The following is a 26,711-nucleotide window of genomic DNA, read 5'->3' on the forward strand; positions in this document are numbered from 1 at the left end:
TATTTGAAAAGGATTCATATATATATATATATATATATATATATATATATATATATATATATATATATATATATATATATAACTTACATATGAATCCTTTTCAAATAAGTAATCTAATTGGTGTATATATATATAAATAATGTTCAGATGCATGTTGTAAAATCATTAGAATTTCTGCATTAGATACAAACTGATTTTTGTTATGGTTTTCAATTGAATTAGTTACTGAATGTTTATTGCCATGGCAGTGGGATAAAGGAAGATTTGTTTTTAGAAAGTTTAATAACCTTTTGTAATCTCGGCTCACTGTAAGTTACTGAATGGATTTTGATAAGTGTTGTGTTGGTGGTTCTGAGAGTGGAGAATTTCTCACTGACTTACTAGCAGCTCTTTATACTTTTAATTAAAACTTAGCTTAAAAATAGCACTAATCGAGTAGTGTTAAGACACCTTTACTCTGCTGGAGGGACAAAGTGTAAAATATTCACACAAGAACAGAGTTTGACATTCAGCATTTTGAGTAATATACAAATGGGCAAAAATGACAGTTTAGTAAATTGTTTCTGATGCCTGTAACCATGCAGTGCCACTTTCATAAATATAGGAAAGTATTTTTGTTGTTGCATCTTTTTTTCTTGCCATGTGGCAAGTTTGTAAGTCTTAAATGTATTTGTTTCCTCCAAATGATGCTGATTATTACTGACAGTCACTGTTAATTCATTGAGTTTCCATCATCAAAATCAGCTGCTTTAAATCACTTCACAACAATTTGAGCGCTTACGTTTTGAATATTATTTTGATATCATCCTTACAGATAAGCTTTTCACACTACTGACCAGTGGCAGGGCTTAACACTGATTTTAAACGGCATACAAGTTACTAACCCTATGAATTAGTTAACCCTTGGTTAACAATATGAAGTGTGAAAAGCCTGTATGTGTGTAATAGAAAAGAGTTATTATTGTATACAGCAGTAGTAATATTATAAATTCAAGTATCATTGAGCTTCTCAAGTGGATTTATTTATTTTCCCCTAAAAGGTGTTTATTATATTAGAAATAAAGATTTATAATAAACGGATCTGAGTGTCTTATTTAAGAACAGTATATATAATACTGTACCGCATGCCATCTTTGTGGATATATTCAGTTTATTAATTTATGAAATAATTTATATATACATATTACATAAAATAAGAACAAAAATACATCAAAACTGTTCATGTCTGAATAAATAGGATGCAAGAAATCTGAATGAGGCACGTTATCCTTGGTCTTAAGATAAACTGGGCATTACTGGGATTCTGTGGCCTTTAAGTTCTTTGTGAGCTTGTAAGCACAACTGTCACATTGCCAGGATCCGTGGGTTGATGGAAAGGATCCACATTCTTCAGTTATGACCTCATGTTTGTGCTGACATCTGCATGAAGTGGAAGAACGAAGTCATGCCACTCTCCTGGCATCTGCTGGAGACGTTGCCATGACGATTCTGTTGAAATAAGCAGACAGAGCCCATATTTTTGTGTGTGTAAAAAATTCAAATACTGACATCAAACATGATGATATAACTAATCTTGATATCATGGAAATGTAATGTACACTGCCATTGAAAAGCTTGTGGTCAAGTTTTTGAAAGAAGTCTCATGCTCACCAAGGCTGCATTTATTTGATTAGAAATACTATAAAAACAGTGAAATATTACAACTTTTTTATTATATTTTAAATATAATTTATTACTGTGATGCAAAGCTGAATTTTCAGCATCATTACTCCAGTCTTCAGTGTCACATGATCCTTCAGAAATCATTCTAATATTCTGATTTGATGTTGAAGAAACATTTATTATCATCAATGTTGAAAACAGTTGTGCTGATTCATATTTTTGCGGAAACTTTCTCCAAAATTATTTGAATAGAAAGTTCAAAAGAAAGCAATTCATTGAAATAAAAATCTTTTGTAACTTCATAACTGTTTTTTTTTTTTTTTTTTTTTCCTGTCAATTTTGATCAATTTAATGCATCCTTGCTGAAGGTTAAAAAAAATTCAGTGACCCCAAACTTTGAACATAGTTCAAGAGGTCATTTTAAATTTGTGTGCCTTTAGGTGATAAAATTTAAATGGTAAATTCCTATTAATGTCTGTTTTGTGTGTGTGTTTTTGTGATTTATGAGGACACAAAGTTGTATAATGACATGGGTATTACACTGTAATACAATGTGAACTTGAAATATGAGAACATTTCATGAGTCCTCATATTTAAAATAGCTTTAAAAACATATTAAACAATGTTTTATTAAAAATGTAAAAATGCAGAATGTTTTCCGTGATGGGTAGGTTTAGGGATAGAGGTAGTGTGGGGGGATAGAATGTACAGTTCATACAGTATAAAAACCAGAATGTCCTCACTTTGATAGCAAAACAAACCTCTGTGTGTGCGTGTGTGTGTGTGTGCGCGCGCGTGTGTGCGTGTGTGTGTATGTCTCACCGCCGCCCAGTCGTGCTGATCTTAGTAAACGGTCAGCGAGGCTGAAGGTGTTTTTCTCCCATATGTTGAGCTGCAGTGTGGCCTGCTGGAGCTCCTGACGTGTGACTCTGCGAAAGTTTATTTGGAGAGAATCAGCAGTCTTCTTCAGTGGAGTTCTCTGCACCAGCTCTCTATCTCCAGAAAAGCAAAGAATCCTGGGAAGAAAAATCCCAATTAATGCAACTAACATTAAGTCAAGTGCCATATATGCCTTCAGATGTTCTTGTCAGATAGCAAGTGTTCTTGGCACACACAACCTATATATCGGTGTGGAGAGGAGGTAACTCATAATCTGCAGTTGTTACTCCTGTCTCCGGACAAAAACATTGCATGTGGCGCCTGTGGAGTGTGGAAAGTTACTGGAGCACGCAGCCACGCACGTCTCTCACAAGGAACGTCACGGCAGTGATTGACAAGCCAGAGGGCCAACGCGTAAACGATTGGCTGATGTTTTTAAGGCCCTACCTCGTGCACAGATGATGTATATTAATATTATTCCTTTCAGTGCACCTAATAAATAGTCTTTTATCCGTTAGTAAAGACAGTTTCAAGTAATATTGCAAAAATGTATAAAACAAAACATCCTCTTAGCACCTTTAAATTAATCAAAAGTGACAGTAAAGAAATTCATAATGTTACAAAAGATTTTAATTTTTTTAACTTTCTATTCAGCAAAGTTTTTTTCAGCAATCCTGAAAAAATGTACTACGGTTTTCACAAAAATATTAAGCAGCACAATGTTTCTTGAGTGTCAAATCAGCATATCAGAATGATTTCTGAAGGGTCATGTGGAGGGAAGTCTGATGTTTTTCAATTTTTCAATTTTTTTCACAACCTTAATATTGTTCTATATATAAGCTTAATATACACTCACCCCTCAATGTAGGCTGTTTTTGACACAGAGAGCAGCTTCCACACATCGGTGATGACAACTTTGAGCTGTCCTGCAGATCCCATTAAAATGTCTGTATAGATAATTACAATTTGTATTCTGAAATAGGCCTAATATTATATTATTATTATTATATATTTGATAAGAGTTCAAATACATTTGAAAAAATATTTATAATGAGCACTGAAAGAAATAGAACAGTCATTCATATTCCCATTCCGTGCTGGCAGAAAATGTCAGTGTCACAGTGTGTAACAAAGTCTCGTACCATCTGTATGTGGGGAAGTCTGTGGCAGAAACTGTAGTTGCGCTTTAAGCAGCAGCTCTGAAGTGTACGGCTCTACATCGCCACCCAGTGCATGTCCCTGCTATGAAAGAACAAGCTTTAGCATTTGCCTCGTTTCAGATCAGCAGATAGTTTACCTCAGAACATGAGCAGACGTTTGCATGATCGTGTTCATTTGTTCCTTACACAACCAGGCAAAATATTTTACTTCCTTTTACGTACTTGTTTTTGCTGCCATTAAACTTTGCATAGATCACCTTACTTGCACAATATCTGCACTACACACAGATTTGGTTCAGCAGATCACTTTTGAAGACCTATGATTACAATTGGATCAGTTATCCGAGCATCTATGATATTTACTGTTCCAGATCACCTCTTCTGTTACTTGAATGGTTAATAAACATGAATATTTATTTACTTATTGCTTTAATTTATTTAATTTATTTTAATTTAGCCTGTTAACTTATAGTGTCCTGGTAGCAGGACACTTGGCACACTTTTTTTATTGCTTTTTTCTCCATCACATATTTTAATCATCATAAATTAGTTATCATTTAAATTCTTAAACTCACATAATTCATGATGTTTTAAAATTGGACATTGTGTTATCATCAAAATGATACTTTAAAACCTTTTAGCGGGCTCAACTTTTGTGATATCAACTTCACATTTGGAACACAACTTGGTTAGACATATGGCTTTGATTTCTAGCAATTTCTGAGTCCAAATTTTGTAAAATATATATTTTGTATCAAATAAAAATGTTTAGTTTAATACATTTGCTTCATAACAAATTTAAATTTTTACTCTTTTTTTATTTTTTACAGTGCTTTCATTTCTGCAATGATCTGCTGATTAATTTAATTTAATTTAATTTAAGGGTCTAAATAGCAATTTCAAGGAAGAAAAAAAGGAGTAGGATTTACTTTTAAACAATTTTCACTCAGAAATTTCAAGTAAATTTCACAAATCTCACAAATAATTACAAAGTACAAATACTACAATGAATTAACAATTAAATTTTGCAGTAGAAAGACAAATAATATTTTCTTGTAAAATGTACTTCAGTTATCGATAACACTTTATTTATTATCCTTGGTACACGTTACATGAGATTTACATGTATATATATATATATATATATATATATATATATATATATATATATATATATACCAGCAAAAATTTAGGAGCACCACAACTAAAAAGCCTTGTCATTCACTTGTCCAAATAAAAAAGTTGTTTGTCTGGAAAAAGTAGGATCCTTGTGTTGTAAATAGAATTTATTCTGAAGCAATATTCTCATCCGTGTCCACTAAGCTTTGACACTTAAATCTGCATATTTGTGATATTTACTCTGAGGGCTTTATAAAGGGTTTTTTCTTATAATCTTATAATCTTATTAAATGTTTGCTTCATCTTATGCTTCGTCTTTCATTTTAAATTCTTAAATTTGATCAGTAAATTCAATTAGAATAATAAGACACTACCAGTCAAATTAAATAATTTACACTGAAAAGTAACAAAAGAATTAAATAATGTTATGAGATTTGTTTTATTTTATTTTTTTAATATACAAATAAGAAATGTTGGAAAGAATTATACTTTTAAACATGAAACTAAAAAAAACAGGTTTTATGAAGTTTTTTTTTTATTTTGCATGTTCAGAAATTCAGCTTTTCTTTTTGTTGCCTCAGGGCAACCTTGTGCGATAAGGGGGTACTTTTCGGTGAAGTTTTAGAGAGTGCCTCTCATTGGCAACAATGTATTATAAGAAGGGAAGATGCAAGATTCCTGGGTGTGCAGGAACACCCAAAGTGATGTGCAAAAATTGTAACATAAACCACTATGTCACAGCAGAGAAGTGCTTTTTGAAGTTTCGTACAGAGTGAAATCTTATTACATGAAGGACATTATATGACATAGCACACTACATGATAAAGATTCAATATCTTTCAAGTGTTTTTCCCTTTTTACTTAATGATTTCTTCAATTTTTTTTTTTTTTTTTTTTTTTGATTGTGATGATAATTTTCTCTATGACTCTGTACCATTGTCGCACAACATTTTTTTTTAATCAATAAAATGTTCCCAAATGAACCAAAAAATTATGTGGAATATTTTTTTTCATGTGCCATCAACATGTGTGCAGTAGAGGGTTAACTGTATCATATGTTTTAAATATAAAAACTTAATTGTTATTGTGTTATTGTTGAGCCCTGTAGTGTTGTTTTCATCATCTCTCTTCAGCTCTTTATATTTTGCACAATAGTTAGCTCCCTGTCATGTGACAAGGGAGTGCTGTGAAAGAGAGTGAATGATTCTAATATTAAACTTGATTGATTGATCTTGATTGAAACTTGTTTCACTGATCTTACCTTTGGACCGAGTGTGTTCCAGACAGAGCACTGAGTGTCTGTGCTCTCCAGACACAAGTCTGCCAGACGGACGAGTGTCTCGCCCAGAAAGAGCTTCCGCTTGAGTCCCCTGGAGTGCCACACTGAGGCCTGAACTACACTGCTGACCAGCTGCTCACGGTCAACCACACACTGCAAACACAACACATGATGACCATTGCTCTGACAATCTCCACTGTTAAGTGTGCAACAAATAAGTCATTAGAAACATTGATAGCTAGTTAGACCTCTTAAAAATTACACAATTTTCAATGTATTTTTATGTTAAATAATTATAATAATAATAATAATGATAATAATGTAAATAAATACAGCCAAATTAAATGTAACATGATTTAATGCATAATGAAAAATTTAGTTAAATGTTACAATTAAATAGTAAATAATTTTGCAACTTTTACATTTAAATTTACTAATGTAACAACCAATGAGAACAATGAACTGCCATACTGTCCGTTTGACACAAGATGGATGACAATAAATCATTCAGGGCAAATGCATACTTATGAATACATATACAGTTGCAAGAAAAAGTATGTGAACCACTTGCAGAATCTGTGAAAAGTTTAGACAAAAGGAGAGAGATCATAGAAAATGCATGTTATTTTTTATTTAGTACTCTCCTTAATAAGATATTTTACATAAAAGATGTTTAAATATAATCCATAAGACAAAAAAATAGCTGAATTTATTCAAATAACCCCATTCATAATTATGTAAACCATTGATTCTCAATACTGTGTGTGGTTACCTGGATGATCCACGACTGTTTTTGTTTTGTGATGGTTGTTCTTGAGTCTCTTGTTTGTTCTGAGCAGTTAAACTGAGCTCTGTTCTTCAGAAAAATCCCCCAGGTCCCAAAAAATTCTTCAGTTTTCCAGCATCTTTTGCATAATTGAACCCTTTCCAACAGTGACTGAATGATTTTGAGATCCATCTTTTCACACTGAAGACAACTGAGGAGCTCAAACTCAACTATTAAAAAAGGTTCAAACATTCACTGATGCTCCAGAAGGAAACACGATGCATTAAGAGTCAGGGGGTGAAAACTTTTGAAGAGGATGAAGAGGTCCAAATTTTTCTTATTTTATTTTATTTATTTTTTAGTACTGCCCTTCAGAAGCAACAGAAGATACTTGCATGTTTCCCGGAAGACAAATTAAATACAATTTACCTTGATCTTCAAATTCAAAATGTTTTCACCCCCATCTATTAATGCATCATGTTTTTTTTTTTTTTTCTGGAGCATCAGTGAATGTTTGAACCTTTTTTAATACTTGTGTTTGAGTCCCTCAATTGTCCTCAGTGTGAAAAGACGGATCTCAAAATCATACAATCACTGCTGGAAAGGGTTCAAATATGTAAAACATGCTGGAAAACTGAAGAATTTTCAGGACATGGAGGATTTTTCTGAAGAACAGAGCTCAGTTTAACTGCTCAGAACAAACAAGGGATTCATGAACAACCATCACAAAACACAAAAACAGTCGTGGATCATCCAGGTAACCACACACAGTATTGAGAATCAATGGTTCACAAACTTATGAATGGGGTTATTTTAATAAATTCAGCTATTTTTTTTTTTTTTTTTTGTCTTGTGGATTATATGTAAACATCTTTTATGTAAAATATCTTACTCAGGACAGTACTACATAAAAACTAACATGCATTTTGTATCATCACCCTTATTTTGTTAAAATTTTGCACATTTTCACAGATTCTGCAAGTGGTTCACATACTTTTTCATGCCACTGTATATATAAACTTAACTCAAACTAAAATAGAAATACAAAATAATGAAAACAATAGGCATATTTAAAACAAGAACTATAAAAATAGAAACTAATTCAAACAATAAATCTATTGATACTAAAATAACACCCTCATTGTTGATGTTGTTCAAAGTTCACCAGCAACTTCATCTTGTAAATACTTACGGTAAACATTTCATTGTAAACCGGGTTATTTCCCCTCTTGATTGCTGTTTTCATCTTATAACTGTGATATTTCTTTGGAAGCAAACGGACCTTTACGTACCTGTTTGTTCAGAAAGAAACAACATTTCTTATCAGGCCAACTGCATATGAGCAAAATATGTCATAGCAACAAAGTTCTTCTGACATTTTTGAAACAAGTCTGAAACAAAGTAGTAAGTCAGCAAACAACTTACGGACGACATTTCTTCTTCATATCTCCAATCATCAGATTTTTGCAGGCTTTGATAGTTATCTCCAAACAGGACGTCCTGTTGTTGTACCCAAAAGCAACTTCTATTTCTCCAGTCACACTAGTGTTTTCAAAGAACCCACAATCCATTCCTGTGCTGCTGTTGCTGTCCTGTACAAAACATGTTTTCGAATGAATTCATTTGTTTTTTTTTTATCCTATGATGATACATAAAGTTGTAAGAGATAATTAATGTGGAAAACATTACTTTTCAATGTGAGCCTTTATATATAATATATTATTATATAACGTTGATGCCTTAAAAAGCTATCTTGCAGATTTTTGCACACCTCAGGCAATTTGCTGAAAGCTCTGCGTTTAGCAGTTATCTGATTACACAGAAATCTGATTAAATATTGCATGAATACACACCCTCTGCTCATCGCTGTAAGCGGATGTATATGAAACATCATCATCTGTTAGGCAAATTGTACTTGCTGAAGCGTACTGCTCCGCTGCTTTGGTGTCCTGGGAAAGATCGGGAAGACTTGGAGCTTTGGACAGCTGTGAGGGAACAAAATCAATTAGGACGTCACATTAATACTAAACATCTAGTCAATGTCATTAGTTGTGAAGTGAATTGAAAAAACCTCTGAACATTTGAGAGAAGCAATGGCATAGAGTTTAGTAGGGCTGCTAGGGACACATCCCTACTAATATTCAGTGACTACTCAAATGTCCCTAGCAATAATTTTGATCAAAAACTAAAATAACCACTGTTGTTATAATTTTGGACGCATCTGAAATGGATCATACCATTCTCCGACAGCAGTCTTTCAAGGACATGCGTTTAGTGCATGGACAGAGTTGAATGATAAACCCTCTTTAACTTTAACTTAATGTTGTTAAACTGAATGTATGAAACAAACAGAGCTCACAAAATGAAAAACAACACTGGAATAAGAGCGGTTTATCTGTCAATCAGATGCGTGTGAAAAATGTGTTTGTTTCTATAGCAAGACTCATTTCAGAATCATCATTGCTTCAGTTCATTTTTATATTAAAATAAAGCGACGTACAGAGTCATCAAGAGCTCTTTGACCCCCTGAAAACAGTGTAATTTATAGTAAGTGCGCTACATATTATAAAGAGTATTACATATACAATCATTTTATTTATTTATTTATTTGTTTGTTTGTTTGTCCCCACATATTATTGGAAATAAGTCTCTTATGCTCACCAAGGCTGCATTTTTTTATTTATCAAAATACAGTAAAACAGTAATATTGTGAAATATTATTACAATTTAAAAGAACTGTTTTCTATTTTATTTTTTTTAGAATGTAATTTATTCCTGTGATGGTTAAGCTGAATTCAGCATCATTGCTCCAGTCTTCAGTGTCACATGATCCTTCAAAAATAATTTTAATATGCTTATTTGAGGCTCAAGAAAGATTTCTTAGTATTATCAATGTTGAAAACAGTTGAGCTGCTTAATATTTTTATGGAAACATAATATTTTATGGAAACGTGATAAAATACGTTTGGGTAAGTTAGATTAAAATAGAAAGAAATGAATACTAAAAAAAGAAATTAATACTTTTATTCGGTGACAGTAAAGACATTTATAATGTTATAAAATAAAATATGTTTTAAGTTAACCCTATAATGCATTCGGGTCTGTTTTGACCAAGAAGAGGTAAATAATCCATCGTTTTTAGTATGAAAATACACATAATTTATTTTATTATTATTATTATTTATTTATTTATTTATTTTTTCAGATTTTGCTTTTATAAGAAATGTAAGAGATATAACCAATATAACCATTTAAAGTAAATTGTCACCCCTTTTGCATTCTGTCCGTTTTGACCTGAAAGTGAGCTGTGTCTTTACACATGAAATTGTGCTGATTTTCTTCTTTTTTAACAAATTCTGTTCTTTCGATCTTTCTGTTCATCAAAGAATTCTGGAAAAGTTTCAACAAAAATATTAAGAAGCTAAATAGTTTTCAACATTGAGAACAGTAAGAACCATTATTAACAACTGAGCACCAACAATAATTGATAATGACTGAGCACCAAATGATTTCTGAAGGATCATGTGACACTGAAGACTTTCAGATTTGCATCACAGGAATAAATTAAATTTTTAAAATATATTCAAATTTTTTGATCAAACTACTGTAGCCTTGCTAAGCATAAGAGACTTCTTTTAAAAGTTCAAAGGTTTCTTTCAATTAATTTTACATTAGTTGCTAGTCTTAAATTTAGATCTTTGTTTAGAGGCCAGAGAACTGTCAACACTGATCTGATTTCAACTGAATAATGACTGTTTACTATTGTCTTTTCATAGCTGCTTTACAGCAGAATTAAACTCTGTTTGCATCATTGAATCATTTTCCTATTTATCACTGTAAAGCTGCTTTGAAACAACCTTTATTGTAAAAGACATTGTGTATAGATCATTCTATTTTTATGTAATTCAATTAAATATTGAAAGAAAGAAAGAAAGAAAGAAAGAAAGAAAGAAAGAAAGAAAGAAAGAAAGAAAGAAAGAAAGAAAGAAAGAAAGAAAGAAAGAAAGAAAGAAAGAAAGAAAACGGCTCTTACATTGAAGTCTTTGTTGAGAGCACCCATTGATAGGCTCTTGCGCCTTGCGTTCATGCGTCCGTAATCCACAGTCAGCTGACCTGCTTCCTCACTCAAATCATTCTGAGACTTGGAGAGCTCTAGCATCAGGAAAAGACAAAATAATTTGGATCAGGCTGTTGTAGACACTCTTGTGGAGTTATTACAATGTTATTACAATTAGAAGGTTCAGTAACACTTCATTTTACAATGTCATTGTTACATATATTACATGTAGTTACTATAGTAATAACTATAAATGATGCATTATTACATGCAGCTAACCCTAAACGAAACCAAACCAAACCCTAATCCTAAGTGAGTAGATGTAGCTACTTAATATTGATCAGTACTTAAATGTATAATTACAGTGTAACAAAGACACCTTAAAATAAAGAGTTACACTTAAGTACTGAGTAATAATTATTACCTGCATGTACTTACTATAGGTTTAGTGTTAAGGTGAGGGTTTGTTTTAGGGTTAATTGCATGTAATTATGCATAATTTCTAGTTATTACTACAGTAACTATTTTACAATGTCATTGTTACAAGTTACATATAAAGTGTTACCAAATAAAGTAGGGCTGCACAATGATTAATCGTGATTAATTGTTTGCAAAATAAAAGTCTTTGTTACGTAATATATGTGTGTGTTCTGTGTATAATAATTATGTATATATAAATAAATGAACATACATGTATATATTTAAGAAAAAAATTATATGTATATATAACATATTTATATTTATATGTAATATAAAATATATATAAATATGTATATTTATTTATACATGTATATATTTCTTAAATTTATACATGTATGTGTGTGTATTTATATATACATAATTATTATACACAGAACACACACATATATTACGTAACAAAGACTTTTATTTTGCAAACGATTAATCACGATTAATCGTTGTGCAGCCCTAAAATAAAGCGTAACCAAAGGTTCTAGTTTTGTTCTCTTACTTTTTATGTGAGCACTGACCGACATCATAAGGTTCTCCATAGATTTAGTAAATGGCTTTGATGTTTTGAGATCCTATATACAAAGACACACACACACACATTATAAGGTGATGAAAAAACATATAGAAATATTCCCCCGGTTTCACAGACAAGGCTTAAGTCTAGTCCTAGACTAAAATGCATGTTTGAGCTGTTTTAACTGAAAGCAACTTGCAATGACAAATCTTAAAATAAATCAGTGTCGATGTTTTGTCTCAAGATGCACAGCAGTAATGCTTTTTTTCTAAGGCATGTTTATTAAAGCTACTTAAATGTCCAAATTGAACTAAGGCCTAATCCTGGCTTAATCTAAGCCTTGTCTGTGAAACCAGGCCATTATTTCTTAAAGATATTATTCTTTTCACCTCCACTCTGTTAAATGATGGCACATCTTTGAAGGGAGGAGGAGTTGGAGGCACGACTGCAATGAAGCTAAAACAAAATAACATAAAACTTTAAAATGATTGATTAAAAATTGTCATAAAGTAATGGTGGTTATTATAATGTTCTCTTAAAGGTTTTTAGTTAAAAGTTTCCAACCTGAGCTGTTGATAAGACTGTAATAGTTTGTCTCCAGTGGTCTCATGATTTTCTAAAACCAACACAAAAAGACAGCAAACATATATTAAAATTGACATTTCATATGGATAGTATCAAGTTTATTTCAACACACAAATAATCAAGTACATGTAGTGTTGTAAACGGAGATTACATATATTTATAGTACACCAGGGATTCCCAAACTTTCTTGTTTACCTGATGTACATGTCTTGATAATAAGTTAATATTTTAAGAATTTAACAAATATTTTATATGTTCACAGTTCTCTGATGCTAGTTAATAAAAAATATTATGGGCAGTTGTGGCCTAATGGTTTAAGAGTCGGACTTGTAACCCGAAGGTCACAGCTCTCGAGTCCCAGTATTGACAGGAAATTTAGGTGGGGGGAGTGAATGAACAGCGCTCTCTTCCACTCCCATTACCCACAATTGAGGTGAGAAAGACACCTAGCCCCCAATCACTCCCCGTGCGCCGCAGCAAAATAACCGCCCACAGTGAGTTCACGGTGTGTGTGTTCAATAATCAGTGTTGTGTGTATATGTGTGTGTGCACGTCTATGGGTGAAACGCAGAGCACATATTCCCAGTAAGGAATTGTTTTTTATTTATTTATTTATTTATTTTTTTCAGTTTTATTTTAATATTAGCAATATTAACAAACCCCCTCGGTTGTTCTCACAAACCCAAGGAAATAATATTGTGTGACCACAGACCACAGTATGACAGCCAGCTATGAGCTGATACTCAGCTAATCCGTAACTCCTTCCACTACCAATTAATCAAGGCATAAATTCATTCATACACTCACTTGCTGTCGCACAGACATGCATTAAGCCAGCTTTCAGTTCGCACAGACACACGCTTACTCACCCTCCATATATATATATATATATATTTTTTTTTTTTTTTTTTTTTTTTTTGTGAGTGAATATGTATTTGCTAAGGACTTCATTTGGACAACTTTAAAGGCGATTTTTTATATATATATATATATATATATATATATATATATATATATATATATATATATATATATATATATATATATATAACATTATTTTTGTGAGTGAATATGTATTGCTAAGGACTTAATTTGGACAACTTTAAAGGCGATTTTCTCAATATTTTGATTTTTTTGCACCCTCAGATTCCAGATTTTCAAATAGTTGTATCTCGTCCAAATATGTCCTATCCTAAAACCATACATCAATGGAAAGCTTAGTTATTCAGCTTGATGTATAAATCTCAATTTCAAAAAATTTACCCTCATGACTGTTTTTGTGGTCCATCGTCACATATTTCTATCCTGCTCAGTAATTCTCATTTCTCATTTCAGCACTTCTATTACTTCCTCATTGAAATATGTTACTGTTGCTTATAAAAATTCTGGTTAATTGCCTTAGGCTTCATGGGGGTTCACAAACCTCAGAAAGGTTTGCTTGTGGGCAGCTCAAAAGCTGAACCCTTCAGAACGAAGCCTGCCACCAAATAACATTTAGAGCCTCTACAATAATCTTAACCAAACAGAGTGGTCCTGACTGAAATAGGCATAAATGTAAAGTTAGCAGGCATTTATCACAAAATAATGACCCTTGTGACACAGAGGTCTTGTGATATTCCAGTGAGCCTTGTAAAAAGTGTTCAGTGGTGTATATTTAAAGTATAAATTTAGTTTGTTCAACACAGTAATTGTTCCTAACCATTAGCTAATGGAAGTAAACTAACCTTTGACATCCGGAAATTTCTTTGCTTGCTGCTCCAGAAACCATTCACCAGATTTGATCTTAAATTCCCTGGGGAAAAAATTTTTAAAAAATCACTTATAATTACTCAATTTAATTTATCCTTATGTCATATATCTAAAGCTTTGGTAACACTTTATAATAAGTTTTTGTTTGTTAATAACTACATTAGTTAACGTGAACTAACAATACTCAATGCTTGTTAATCTCAAAGTTCATACCTAATACATAAAACTGTTAACATTAGTTAATGCACTGTGAACTATCATGAACATGAACATTTTATTAACTAACACTAACAAAGGTTAGTGGAACACTAAAGACCTTAATCCCAGGATCTTAATGTTCATAGAAGGCATGACGTCTTCCGACTCTAAGCAAGTTGTTACCCGCAGATGCGCTAGAGTTCGTAAGAATCGATAAGGAACGCTACACTTACGTCAGGTGCATAGGGGAATTTCTACCACAATATCATCATACCTTTAACCTACTCTGTAAAGCTGCATTCTTTGTGGTGCCGAAAGTTTGTAGGTTAATGTGCCAAATGTGACTGTATTTAAGTAAAATGTTGATATAGTAGTCTAAAATGAATGCTAAACTAGGAAATTGTGATTTTTTAAAAAATAGTTAATAGTTAATCATTAAAATGATTTTTTTTATTCATCTTGACTGAGAGGGCAGGATAGTCCGGGTGAGGAGGTGACCTCCCGTGGCGCCGGTGTTGTGCTAACCCCCCCCAGCCCTGTGCATAACGCATTTCACATAGATTCGAAGGTTTTAATATAAACACTTCAACGATGTATTGTTTTTACCTGAATGCATGACACATTGTGCACTTCCACTCTCTTGCAGACCGGACAACCTGACAGCGGTTACAGATGCGGTGACTGCATCCACAGCACACAGAACCACAGTCCCAGAACTTTCCTAGATGTCGTTGACATCGTGCACACGATCTCTGACCATATGGACGTGTAATGGTTTTGGCACCCTGTCGATAGATACCTTGAAGTTCTAACTTTAGCCTCCTAAAACAAATTAGTGTGAAATTTCATTTTTCATTGTACAATGATTTATATATATATTTTGAAGAACGTTCTAGGAACATTTTCGGACCTGATTCTGTCTGCTTCAATGGTTCGAAGTGCTTTGTCTCTCTGAAGAACCTCCAGAACTCGTTGTCTCTCCAGAGCCTGGAACAACCCGAGATCCATAGGGCAGAAGTGATTGTATCTGATATCCCAGTTTTCCTCTTCAAGTTTCATTTCAGATTCTGAAAAATTGTGATATTTTTTTTTGGCTTTCCATCAATTAAAGTGTTAAATAAATATACAATAATGTGTACAATTAATAAAATTGATTTTATATTAAACAAACGCTTAAAACAAAATATAATTCAATATAATTCATGTGAAAACATAAAAAAGCATGGTCCATCACTAAACCTAAAGCTCAGTTGGGCGTATGAATACATGCAGCACAAAATTAGTTTGAGTAAATTAGACAGAACATGTAGTATTTTTTAACAATGGAACTATTGTTAAATGAACACACCATCTTAAAGGGATAGTTCACCCAAAAATGAAAATTCTGTCATCATTTACTCAGCCTCAGGTTATTACAAACTTGTATACATTTCGTTGTTCTGTTGAACACAAAGGAAGATATTTTGAAGAATGTGAGAAACTGAACAGTTCTGGGGCACCATTGACTTCCATAGTAAGTTATTGGTGCCCCAAAGCGGCCTGGTTACAAACTTTCTTCAAAATATCTTCCTTTGTGTTCAGCAGAACAAATAAATTTATATAGATTTGGAACAACCTGAGGGTGAGTAACCATTCTTCTTAAATATTCTTCAGCTGGAATGTTCATTTTCTATGAAAACATTCGCATGCAAATATGTTTTAAGAATGTTTTGCTAGCATTCCCATTAGGTTATAAAAAACGTTATTTCTGAATGTTCTCTTTTTTAAAATGTTTTTGTGCTAACTTTTTGCGAACATAATTAAAGACAAGATAACCTTGAACGAACATTCTATTAACGTTACTGGAAGAATGTTTGTTCATAACTTTTGAGAGAACGTTGCCAGAACGTCAGCCAAAGTTCTAAAAACGTTCCCTGTAAGCTGGATTGATTAAAAAATATTGTTTAGTGTTATGTTAGTTTTTATGTAGTACTGTCCTGAGTAAGATATTTTACATAAAAGATGTTTACATATAATCCACAAGACAAAAAAAAAAAAAAAAAAGAAGCTGAATTTATTAAAATAACCCCATTCATAAGTATGTGAACCATTGTACTGTGTGTGGTTACCTGGATGATCTACGACTGTTTGTTTTTTTGTGATGGTAGTTCATGAGTCCCTTGTTTGTTCTGAGATTGATGGGGAGTGAAAACATTTGGAATTTGAAGATCAAGGTAAATTGTATTTAATTTGCCTTCCAGGAAACATGCAAGTATCTTCTGTTGCTTCCGAAGGGTAGTAGTAAAAAAAAAAAAAAAAAAAAAAATTATAGGCTATTCAAGCGAAATAAGAAAAATTTGGACTTCTTCATCCTGTTCAAAAGGTTTCACCCCCCGATTCTTAATGCATTGTGTTTCCTTCTGGAGCATCAGTGAATGTTTGAACCTTCTTTAAGGGTGTGTTCACACTTGTAGTTCGGTTCGTTTGGTTCATTTGGTCCGGACCAAAGAAGAAAAAACGTCTCGGTTACGTATGTAACCCTCGTTCCCTGAAGGAGGGAACGGAGACGTACGTCAGTAGTGACCGACGAATTGGGATATCGCTTAGAGAGCCCTATCATCTTCGTGTAAACTAAAACAAGCCAATGGAATTGGCGTGCGATATTTGCATAATGCGCACCGCCCCCGACAGGTGTATATAAATAGGAAGCAGATGCAATCGCACTCTGTTTTTCGCTGAGGAGACAACTGGTGTCCGCACTACAGCGAGGGTACAGAAACTGTGGCGACGGGACGTACGTCTCCGTTCCCTCCTTCAGGGGAACGAGGGTTACATACGTAACCGAGATGTTCCCCTTTCAGTCGGTCACGTTCGACGTACGTCCAGTAGTGACCGACGAGGTGGGATCCCAACTAAAGCGCCACAGTTACGAGCCCTTCCAGTGCCCAGCACAAGCTCAGCCGCCCATAGCACCGGCTGGCGGTGAAGGGCGAGCTTACACCGAGAGAGTCTACTGCTGTCTAACCACTACCCACTAAGTAAACTAGACACACTGGGGAAAGCGAACCCGAAGGGACGCTGCGGAAACCACTACCTACCCAATGGGGGAGGGTTTACGTGGGAATACACACATGGACTGGCCCGGGGGGGCAGTACGCATATGGAGTCCCTGGGATGGCTCCACCTGGTTGGGGAGACTCATCTGACAGGTGACAGCAGAGCTGGCTCTGCTAAGGGAAAGACACGGACTCGGCCCGTAGGGGTTTTAAACCGTGGAAAATACACATATGGGACCGCTCACGTAGAGGGGGTCACGACATATGGGCCCCAGCCAACAGACAGCGTCAGCGACGGATGTAGGCCTGGCATCAGAACACTCCGCAATGTCCGAGCCGAAGGGGAGGCGGAGGAACTCGACAGGGTTCGCCAAGCGGGGAACACGACTGGGTGAAAGTATGCACGTATCCGGCCAGTGGCGGGAATGGCATTGCAAGCCGACACTTAGAGTGGGTACAACACGTCTACCGACTAGAGGATGCGAGTACACGTGAGGATACCGGCTCTACACGTAGGCTATAAAACCTAGCGAACGTGTTTGGTGTCGCCCAGCCCGCAGCTCTACAGATATCTGTCAGCGAGGCGCCATGAGCCAGCGCCCAGGAAGAGGCCACCCCTCTGATGGAGTGGGCTCTCAACCCGAGCGGGCAAGGCACGCCCTGGGATTCGTACGCCAAGGCGATGGCATCCACTATCCAGTGGGCCATCCTCTGTGGAGACAGCCTTTCCCCTTCTGCTGGCCTCCGTAACAGATGAAGAGCTGATCTGAGGTCCTAAAGCTTCGCGTTCTGTCCACGTAAACGCGCAGAGCGCGGACGGGACAGAGCAAAGCTAGGGCTGGGTCTGCCTCCTCCGAGGGCAGCGCTTGCAGGTTCACTACCCTGATCTCTGAAGGGAGTGGTAGGAACCTTGGGCACGTATCCAGGCCGGGGTCTCAGGATGACGTGAGAAGCACCGGGCCCGAATTCTAGGCACGTTTCGTCGACCGAAAATGCATGCAGATCCCCTACCCTCTTCAGGGAAGCCAATGCAACCAGAAGAACCGTCTTAAGAGACATTAGTTTCAGGTCGACTGATTGCAAAGGTTCGAAGGGATGACCCCGGAGAGCTGTGAGAACCAGGGTCAAATCCCAAGAGGGTACGGAGGAAGGGCGAGGAGGATTCAGTCTCCTGGCCCCCCTCAGGAATCTGACGATCAGATCGTGTTTCCCCAGGGACTTACCCTCAACTGCATGGTGATGTGCGGCAATGGCGGCAACATACACCTTGAGGGTGGAGGGAGACAGCCTTCGCTCCAACCCATCTTGCAGAAAGGAAAGCACGGATCCGACCGAACATGATCGGGGGTCCTCTCGGCGAGAGGCGCACCATTCGACGAACAGGTTCCACTTCAGCGCGTAGAGATTCCTAGTAGAAGGGCTCTAGCGGAAGTGATGGTGTCTACGACCGCTTGCGGGGGATCACTCAGAACCTCCGCATCCCGTCCAGGGACCACACGTGGAGGTTCCACAGATCGGGAGGCGGGTGCCACAGGGTGCCCCGTCTCTGAGTCAGGGTGTCCTTCCTCAGAGGAATCGGCCAGGGAGGTGCTGTCACGAGGAGAATGAGGTCTGAGAATCAGGTCCGAGTGGGCCAGTACGGAGCCACTAACAGAACCTGCTCCCCGTCCTCCCTGACCTTGCACATGAATAGTGCGAGAAGGCTCACTGGGGGAAGCGCATGTTTGCGCAGACCCGGGGGCCAGCTGTGTGCCAGGGCATCCGTGCCGAGCGTGCCGCCGGTCAGGGAATAAAACCACTGGCGGAGGGCAGTTTCCGGGGAGGCAAGCAGGACTACCTGGGCCTCGCCGAACCGCTGCCAAATCAGCTCGACCGCCTGGGGGTGGAGCCGCCACTCGCCCGCAAGTAGATGCTGCCGTGACAGCTCGTCGGCTGCACGGTAGAGCACACCTGAGACACGAGTGGCCCGAAGGGACCTCAGATCCTTCTGACTCCACAACAAGAGATGGCGGGCGAGTTGCAACATGCGACGGAAGCGTAGACCACCTTGACGGTAGGTGTGCGCAGCGGCCGCAGTGCTTAGTGAGCGGACTAGAACGTGCTTGCCTGACAACAGCTCCTTGAAGCGGGCCAGCGCAAGACGAACCGCTAGCAACTCGAGGCAATTGGTATGCCAATGCAGCTGAGGCCCCGTCCAAAGACCTGTCACTGCATGCCCGTTGTACGTGGCCCCCCATCCCGTGGCAGAGACATCTGTGGAGACCACAGCGTGCCTGGACACTCGTTCGAGGGGTACTCCGGCCCACAGGAACGAAGGGTCCAACCACCGGACAAGGGTGCGACGGCAGCTCGGTGTCACGGGGACACGGAGCGTGCCGCACTGCCACGCCATCTCGGGACCCGGCCGCGGAGCCAGTGTTGAAGCGGTCTCATATGAAGCAATCCGAGCGGCGTTACCGCGGCTGCAGATGCCATATGCCCCAGGAGCCTCTGAAAATCTTTCAGTGGAGCCGCTGTCCTGCACTTGAGCGAGCTCAGGCAGTTCAACACCGACTGGACGCGCACCTCGGTGAGACGCGCAGTCCGTGCGACCGAGTCTAGCTCGAGACCGAAACAAGAGATCCTCTACCCGGGGGCGAGTTTGCTCTTGTCCCAGTTGACCTGAGGACCCAACCGGTTGGGAGCTACAACCATGTCGGGTAGGACTTTGTACTGACATGCCCGACCCTCGAACGCAGGCCGACCTAGGAAGGGTCTGTGTCGAGGCAGAATCGAGACATGAAAGTATGCGTCCTTCAGGTCTATTGCTGCAAACCAATCCTGGGGACGGTCCAGGATTGGCCGTAGCCCACCGCCCTTTTACGGTACAATGAAGTAGGGGCTGTAAAACCCCGCCTTCATATCGGCTGGAGGGACCGGCTTGATTGTACCCTTCGCCAGGAGGACAGCAATCTCCACCCGGAGAACAGGAGCACTGTCCAACGACACCTGAGTGAAGTGGACAGCCCTGAAGACCGGGGGACGCCGGGCGAACTGAATCGCATAGCCGAGTCTGATAGTACGAATGAGCCAACTGGACAGGCTGGAGAGCGCTATCCACGCTTCCAGACACTGAGCCAGCGGGACCAAAGGCACCACAGACGCACCGGGGGTGGGGCAGCAAGGCAGAGAGGGACCCGACTCGGACGGCGAGGGCGGCCCGGAGTGGGGTCGGACTCTGCGAGGCAGCAGTGTGCATGGGAGAGACGGCGCACGGGACGCGGTCTGCACCATCACACTGCCACCTGCTGGCGAGATGGGGAGGGAGCTGACAGCAGCGAGGGCGGAGCCTGGCACACTGGCAGACACCCCTTGTTGTGACCTGGAGTTTGAGGAAACTGCTCTTTTTGTGGCAAAGTGGGTACCGCTGGACTCCGGAGAGCCAGCGGCGGTAGATGGACAGCCGCCACAAAATCCCCCCGGCCCTCCTCCGGGGTTGGGAGAGCAGATGGAATACTCTCCCAAAGGGCAGGAACCTTCCGCTCCAGGTCGCCCGTCTCAGGGCCGAGTTTTCCCCGACCGCTTGCCACCTGGCTGGCAGAGACGGGCTGGGCACCACGTCCACGCCCGGCACCCTGCTGTTTGGCTGGTGTAGGCTGCTGCTTTGCCAGCAGGGGGCGGAGGAAGACGCAGGCGGGCGCCCTCGGCGACGAGCGGGCTGAGGCTGAGCCACGGGCGGCTGGGTGGAGGCAGCAGCGGACCGCCGTGGCATGACATGTCCGATAGCCTCAGCCTGCTTCTGTGCAGCGGAGGACTGTTGGGCACAGCTCTCCACCGCGTCGCCGAAAAGGCCGACCGGAGACACGGGGGAATCCAGGAGCCGATGTTTGTCGGTCTCCCTCATGTCTGCCAAGGTCAGCCAGAGGTGGCGTTGCTGGGCTACCAGAGTAGACATCGCCTGGCCAACAGAACGCGCTGTCACCTTCGTTGCCCGGAGGGCAAGGTCAGTGGCAGCGCGCAGCTCCCCAAGCAGCTGTTGGTCAGGACCTTCCTGGGGCATCTGCGACAGCGCTTTTGCCTGATAGACCTGCAAAAGGGCCACCGCGTGCAGGGCAGAGGCAGCCTGCCCACAGGCACTGTAAGCTTTCTCAGTCAGACCGGCTGAGAATTCACAGGCCTGGGACGGGAGACGCGGCTCACCGCGCCAGCCAGCGGCCGTTGGACACAACTGCGTCGCAACAGACCGCTCGACTGGCGGGATCTCCGCGTACCCCCTGGCTAGCCCGCCGTCCAGGGAGGTGAAGGCGGACGAGGGACCAGGCCCTGTACGAGCCCCAAGCGGAGCTTGCCAAGACCTGGTCACCTCATCGTGTACTTCCGGGAAGAAGGCATTGGGGAGACGCTGGGTTTGACCAGCGCGACCCCCGCCAAGTACCAATCGTCCAACCGAGATGGGCCGGGACAGGGTGGAGGGTTCCACTCAAGCCCGACGCACAAGGCGGCCCGGGAGAGCACAGCCGTAAGCTCGGGATCCGACTCGGGCAACGCTACCGTCCCGGGCGGCAGCGCGTCCGAATCCTCCCCCGAGGACTCAGGCTCACCTTCCGATGCAGCGATCGACATCTGATCCGCCGCCGGCACACCAAAGGTAACGGCTGGACAGTCCGTAGAGGGCCCAGCGGAAACCAACGGTGGCACGATGGGTTGCGGTGCTGATGAGGCGGCAGGGGCCCGAGGAGCGTTTCCGCTCGGCGGGGAAGCCCTGACCGTAATCCTCCGGTCACCCTTCCTATACAGCGCCGTACCGTCATTCCGGTTCCCGGGGCCGGAAAAAACGGTCGTACGCGGCATAGGAGAGGGGACCCCCGCTTCCTGAGACTTCAGGAAGGAGAGTCTCGACCTCAGCATCGCGATAGTCATGTTCCCGCAATGGGGACATGAACCATCCACAAAAGCTGCTTCAACGTGCAGAATGCCCAAACACGAGATGCAACGATTGTGCCCATCAGCAGGGACCAGGGAACGACCGCACCCATTAACGCTCAGACGAAATGACATACTGTCAGGGTTCGTCTGTAAAGCTCTTTTAGAAGGGGAAGTCAACTCACTCGTGCTGAAGCACCCAGGGAGCGACGCGATGTGTCAGGTACACCACTCCCTGACACACCGAGGAACCGGCCCAAATCGCTACACACGCACACACTCTTTGTGTTGCTGTGAAAACAGCAGTTTTCGAGCTTATAGCTCAGCTCCTCGGAGACTCGCGACCTCGCTGAACGTGCCCTTTCACCAGCACTGGAAGCTCGCTGTAAATCCTCTTCTGAGGCAATGTTTTAGCATAAAACAAACGAAGAAAGGAGTCTTCTAAAACAGGACACCAGTGAATGGCTCCGAAGCGAAAGACAGAGTGCGATTGCATCTGCTTCCTATTTATATACACCTGTCGGGGGCGGTGCGCATTATGCAAATATCGCACGCCAATTCCATTGGCTTGTTTTAGTTTACACGAAGATGATAGGGCTCTCTAAGCGATATCCCAATTCGTCGGTCACTACTGACGTACGTCGAACGTGACCGACTGAAAGGGAAATGGCAATTTTATCACTGAACCAAAAGATACCGAACCTTAAGGCATAGGGATACATTCACAACGTGATTGATCGGATTTTATGACGTATTGCCTATTTTGAGACGGAACTTACCGAACATCCAAAACAGTGCTGTTTGCTGAGGTAAATGCATTTGTTATGTGTGCGTCGCCTGCATGTGATGGCATTTTGGCCAGCTGGGAACTCGTGAAGAGCTTATAAAATGTTTAAAGTAGTCAAAACAGCGGCGGGAATGGGGAATCCCTCCGTCACACACAAACGATCTGCTGCGTGGAGACGCGCGTCTGATGGGCAAACTCGCGACTATGACAAGAAAAACCGACATGCGTGAGGATTCTGTCCTTTTTAGAGTGCGTTCACACTTGTAGTTCGGTTCGTTTGGTTCATTTGGTCCGGACCAAAGAAGAAAAAAATGGCAATTTTATCACCGAACCAAAAGATACCGAACCTTAAGGCATAGGGATACATTCACAACGTGATTGGTCGGATTTTATGACGTATTGCCTATTTTGAGACGGAACTTACTGAACATCCAAAACAAAGCTGTTTGCTGAGGTAAATGCGCTCGTTATGTGTGCGTAGCGGTGCGTAGCCTGTACGTGATGGTATTTTGGCCAGCTGGGAACTCGTGAAGAGCTTATAAAATGTGTAAAGTAGTCAAAACACCGGCGGGAATCCATCCGTCACACACACACAAATGATCTGCTGCATGGAGACGCGCGTCTGATGCCTGTGATGGGCAAACTCGTGACTATGACAAGAAAAACCGACATGCGTGAGGATTCTGTCCTTTTTTAGGGTCTCGTATTCCTGTTTTTGGTTCGGTTACATGTCTTAATTGGTCCGTGTTGCGTTCATATATCATTCGAACCGCACCAGAGTTCGTTTGGAAGCGGACCGAGACCCATCTTTTCAGCGGTCTCGGTCCGCTTGTTTGGTGCGCACCCAGGGTTCGGATGGCAGCGTTCACATATGTCCAAATGAACCGCACTATCCGAGCAATCGCACCAGGGTTCGTTTTAATCGAACCAAACGTGAAAAGTGTGAACACACCCTTAAAGTTGTGTTTGAGTCCATTATTGTCCTCAGTGTGAAAAGACAGATCTCAAAATCATTCAGTCACTGTTGGAAAGGGTTCAAATATGCAAAAGATGCTCACAACAGAGCTAAAAAACAAAACAAAACAAAAAAACAGTTAACATCATCCAGGTAACCACACAGTATTAAGAATCAATGGTTCACAAACTTTTGAATTGGATCATTTTAATAAATTCAGCTTTTTTTGTTTTTGTCTTATGGATTATATGTAAACATCTTTTATGTAAAATACCTTACTCAGGACAGTACTAAAATTTTATAATGCTAATGCATTTTGTATGACCTCTCTTATTTTGTTGGTTCTTGTAACAAAACCAAGAATGTGTAACAATGTGTGAGATGACCCAGCAGGGGTTAAACTGAGTCAACAGACCTACACGGACTGCAGAGGAGTGTGGGAAGAGTCTGCTGTCATTTCCCACATTCTTCATAAGCTCATTTACGTGAAGTCACTTCATTGTACTCATATCTGGTGAGCTGCGTATGTCATGCAATGATGGGGTTATGCGGGAACCCACAACGTCTGGCCTCGATAGCTCAAAGGGCTTTTGCTGCAAGAGCCACTTCCAGGAAAGGTTTATCCAACAAACGCTGCACGTATTTATTATATATATAGTTGTGAGAACAGCTGACAACCTGGTTCACACACATCAAATGTCCTTAGTCAGAGGCCTTCTTGACATCTTCTTTATTTCCACAGACATGTATGTGTTTGAATTAACCAAACACTAGACAAAAAACTAAACTGATCCACAGTGACTGGTCCAATTCTTTCCACTTAGCTACATGCATCAAAAAATCTCTCTGGACCATCACTTAAATTCACTAATTTTTACCCCATAGAGGGGTTTGTATTGTCAAGAATCTCCAAATATGTGTTTTTACTGTTATTATAGTATAAGAGTATTAGAATCAATTAATCTCATGATTTTTTATAGTATAGAATTATAATGAAATATTAATGTTTTCAAATTTAGTAAAATCATTGTCTTTTGTCCACATTGTCATTTACAGTCCTAAAAATGCATTTTCTTCATGACAAGCCCAAAGAACTAAGGCAGCAATATTATTTAGATCTTACAAAAATAAATTGTTTGTAAGTACAATGACATCCATGTACTTCTCTAAAACACTGCATACCTTGCTGCTAATATACGTTATAAACTTTACCCAACCTCAATTTTGCAGCTTTGGTAACGCTACTTGTAAAACTACTCGCCACATTCATGTGTTGAGATAAAATAGCATGCACGCTTACCTTCCAGCTGGTGTGATGTGACAGCTCTAAGAACTGCAATCTCAACTTTATATGAAGAGACAACGCTGGTCGTCATTTCCACTTCCTTCCTGTTCACACGAGGATGACAGGTCTGTGAACTAAAATAAACCAGCACCACAGTATCTTCATTTTAAGAGTTCTGTGCAAGACCGGAATTGGTTCTCTTTAAAGAGAACTAACCTCATCTTTAAAGAGAAACTTTGAAGCTACTCAATCAAACCAGATTATGATTAGCCTACAGACGATTACAACATTTCATATTTTTTGTAACATGCTCTTTACCTTGATTACTCCAGTCTTCAGTGTCACATAATCCTTCAGGGGGTATTTGGATTCTTTGTTGAAAAAGAAGTTGAAAAAGAAAAAGAAGTATACTAAAAAAGTTGTAAAAGAAAAAGAAGTATACTAAAACTAATATAAGTTCATTTTGTGAAGTATACTTAAGTAATGTTCAAGTATATTTTTGAGTACGCTTTATGTAGTAGGGGAGAGTGTGGTGATTTGTGCCAGGGGGGTAGTAGTTCCACCCATTGTATCTGGAAAACCATAGAAGTAATTGGTCATGTGACCACTTAATTTTGAAAAGCCATACATTTTACTCATCCTCCAAAGAAGAGAGACACCTGGCATGAAAGGAAAGCATATTTTAGCTTTTTTTCCCTTTCAAAGTAAAATTTCTATGATCAAGGTTTTTTGATTGTAGTGTCTGAACAATTATAGACAAGTTTGAAAACATTTCACACGTTTTAGGCTACGCAATTAGTCTATACAGTACTCTGGATCATAGTTTTTCAAACTTGTGGGTCCGGGGTGATTTGTGCCAAAGTGCCTGGGTTAAGATGTGCCAGTGGCACAACTCACCCCAACTTATGATTATTTTCAACATATTATTAATTTGTAATTGTACATTGTACTCTTACATTTTAGCAGTTAAACTATGTGACATTCTTGATTTTAGACCAAAACCCATCATGCCCCGCACTTATAAAACACACTTTCTGAAGATAAAAAGCATGAAATGTTCCAATTTTGTGCAAAAGGCATGAAAACAACTAATATTGTGTGAAAACTGAATGGAGATTATCATACTATCATAAGATTTGTGAGTGATTTAGAGCACAGCAGAACTCGGTCAGGTAAAGGCTTATTAATGGAAGTTCCTGTCAAAAAAATGAATTGTATTAAAAGGGCAGCTCGCCAGATCGGGAAGCTGTGGAAACGTTGCTGCCCGGCATTCATCGATCCACCGCGAGGTACAGCGTCCCGCACATC

The 26,711-nt window shown here is 39.7% G+C and overlaps 1 protein-coding gene across 3 annotated transcripts; it reads right to left on the reverse strand.

The window, feature by feature from the left end:
• Window positions 1–184: 184 nt before the first annotated feature.
• On the reverse strand, window positions 185–25,528 carry sytl3 (synaptotagmin-like 3). Of its 3 annotated transcripts, none has more exons than XM_067384607.1 (16): window positions 25,419–25,528; window positions 15,350–15,506; window positions 15,046–15,261; window positions 14,217–14,284; window positions 12,472–12,523; window positions 12,297–12,363; window positions 11,893–11,965; window positions 10,899–11,017; window positions 8,719–8,850; window positions 8,291–8,457; window positions 8,058–8,157; window positions 6,082–6,252; window positions 3,684–3,780; window positions 3,398–3,488; window positions 2,485–2,678; window positions 185–1,488 (listed from the first exon to the last, which is right to left on the reverse strand). In XM_067384607.1, exons 1-16 carry the CDS (start codon window positions 25,492–25,494, stop codon window positions 1,394–1,396), a joined length of 1,875 nt encoding a protein of 624 aa, XP_067240708.1. In that variant the 5' UTR covers window positions 25,495–25,528; the 3' UTR covers window positions 185–1,393. The 3 variants fall into 3 exon arrangements, with proteins under 3 accessions (XP_067240708.1, XP_067240707.1, XP_067240709.1); XM_067384606.1 differs by having other exon boundaries at window positions 3,684–3,783; XM_067384608.1 differs by lacking the exons at window positions 185–1,488; window positions 3,398–3,488; window positions 3,684–3,780 and having other exon boundaries at window positions 2,520–2,678.
• Between the last annotated feature and the right edge of the window lie 1,183 nt (window positions 25,529–26,711).

The sequence above is a fragment of the Chanodichthys erythropterus genome, chromosome 4, assembly GCF_024489055.1.
Source record: "Chanodichthys erythropterus isolate Z2021 chromosome 4, ASM2448905v1, whole genome shotgun sequence".
NCBI lineage: Eukaryota > Metazoa > Chordata > Actinopteri > Cypriniformes > Xenocyprididae > Chanodichthys > Chanodichthys erythropterus.

Coding starts and splice junctions, on each gene's coding strand:
- sytl3 (XM_067384606.1), bottom strand. CDS start 25,494: ATGACGACCAGCGTTGTCTCTTCATATAAAGTTGAGATTGCAGTTCTT. Junction 15,507..25,418: donor CACATCACACCAGCTGGAAG/GTAAGCGTGCAT, acceptor ACAATTTTTCAG/AATCTGAAATGAAACTTGAA. Junction 12,364..12,471: donor CAGTCTTATCAACAGCTCAG/GTTGGAAACTTT, acceptor ATTTTGTTTTAG/CTTCATTGCAGTCGTGCCTC.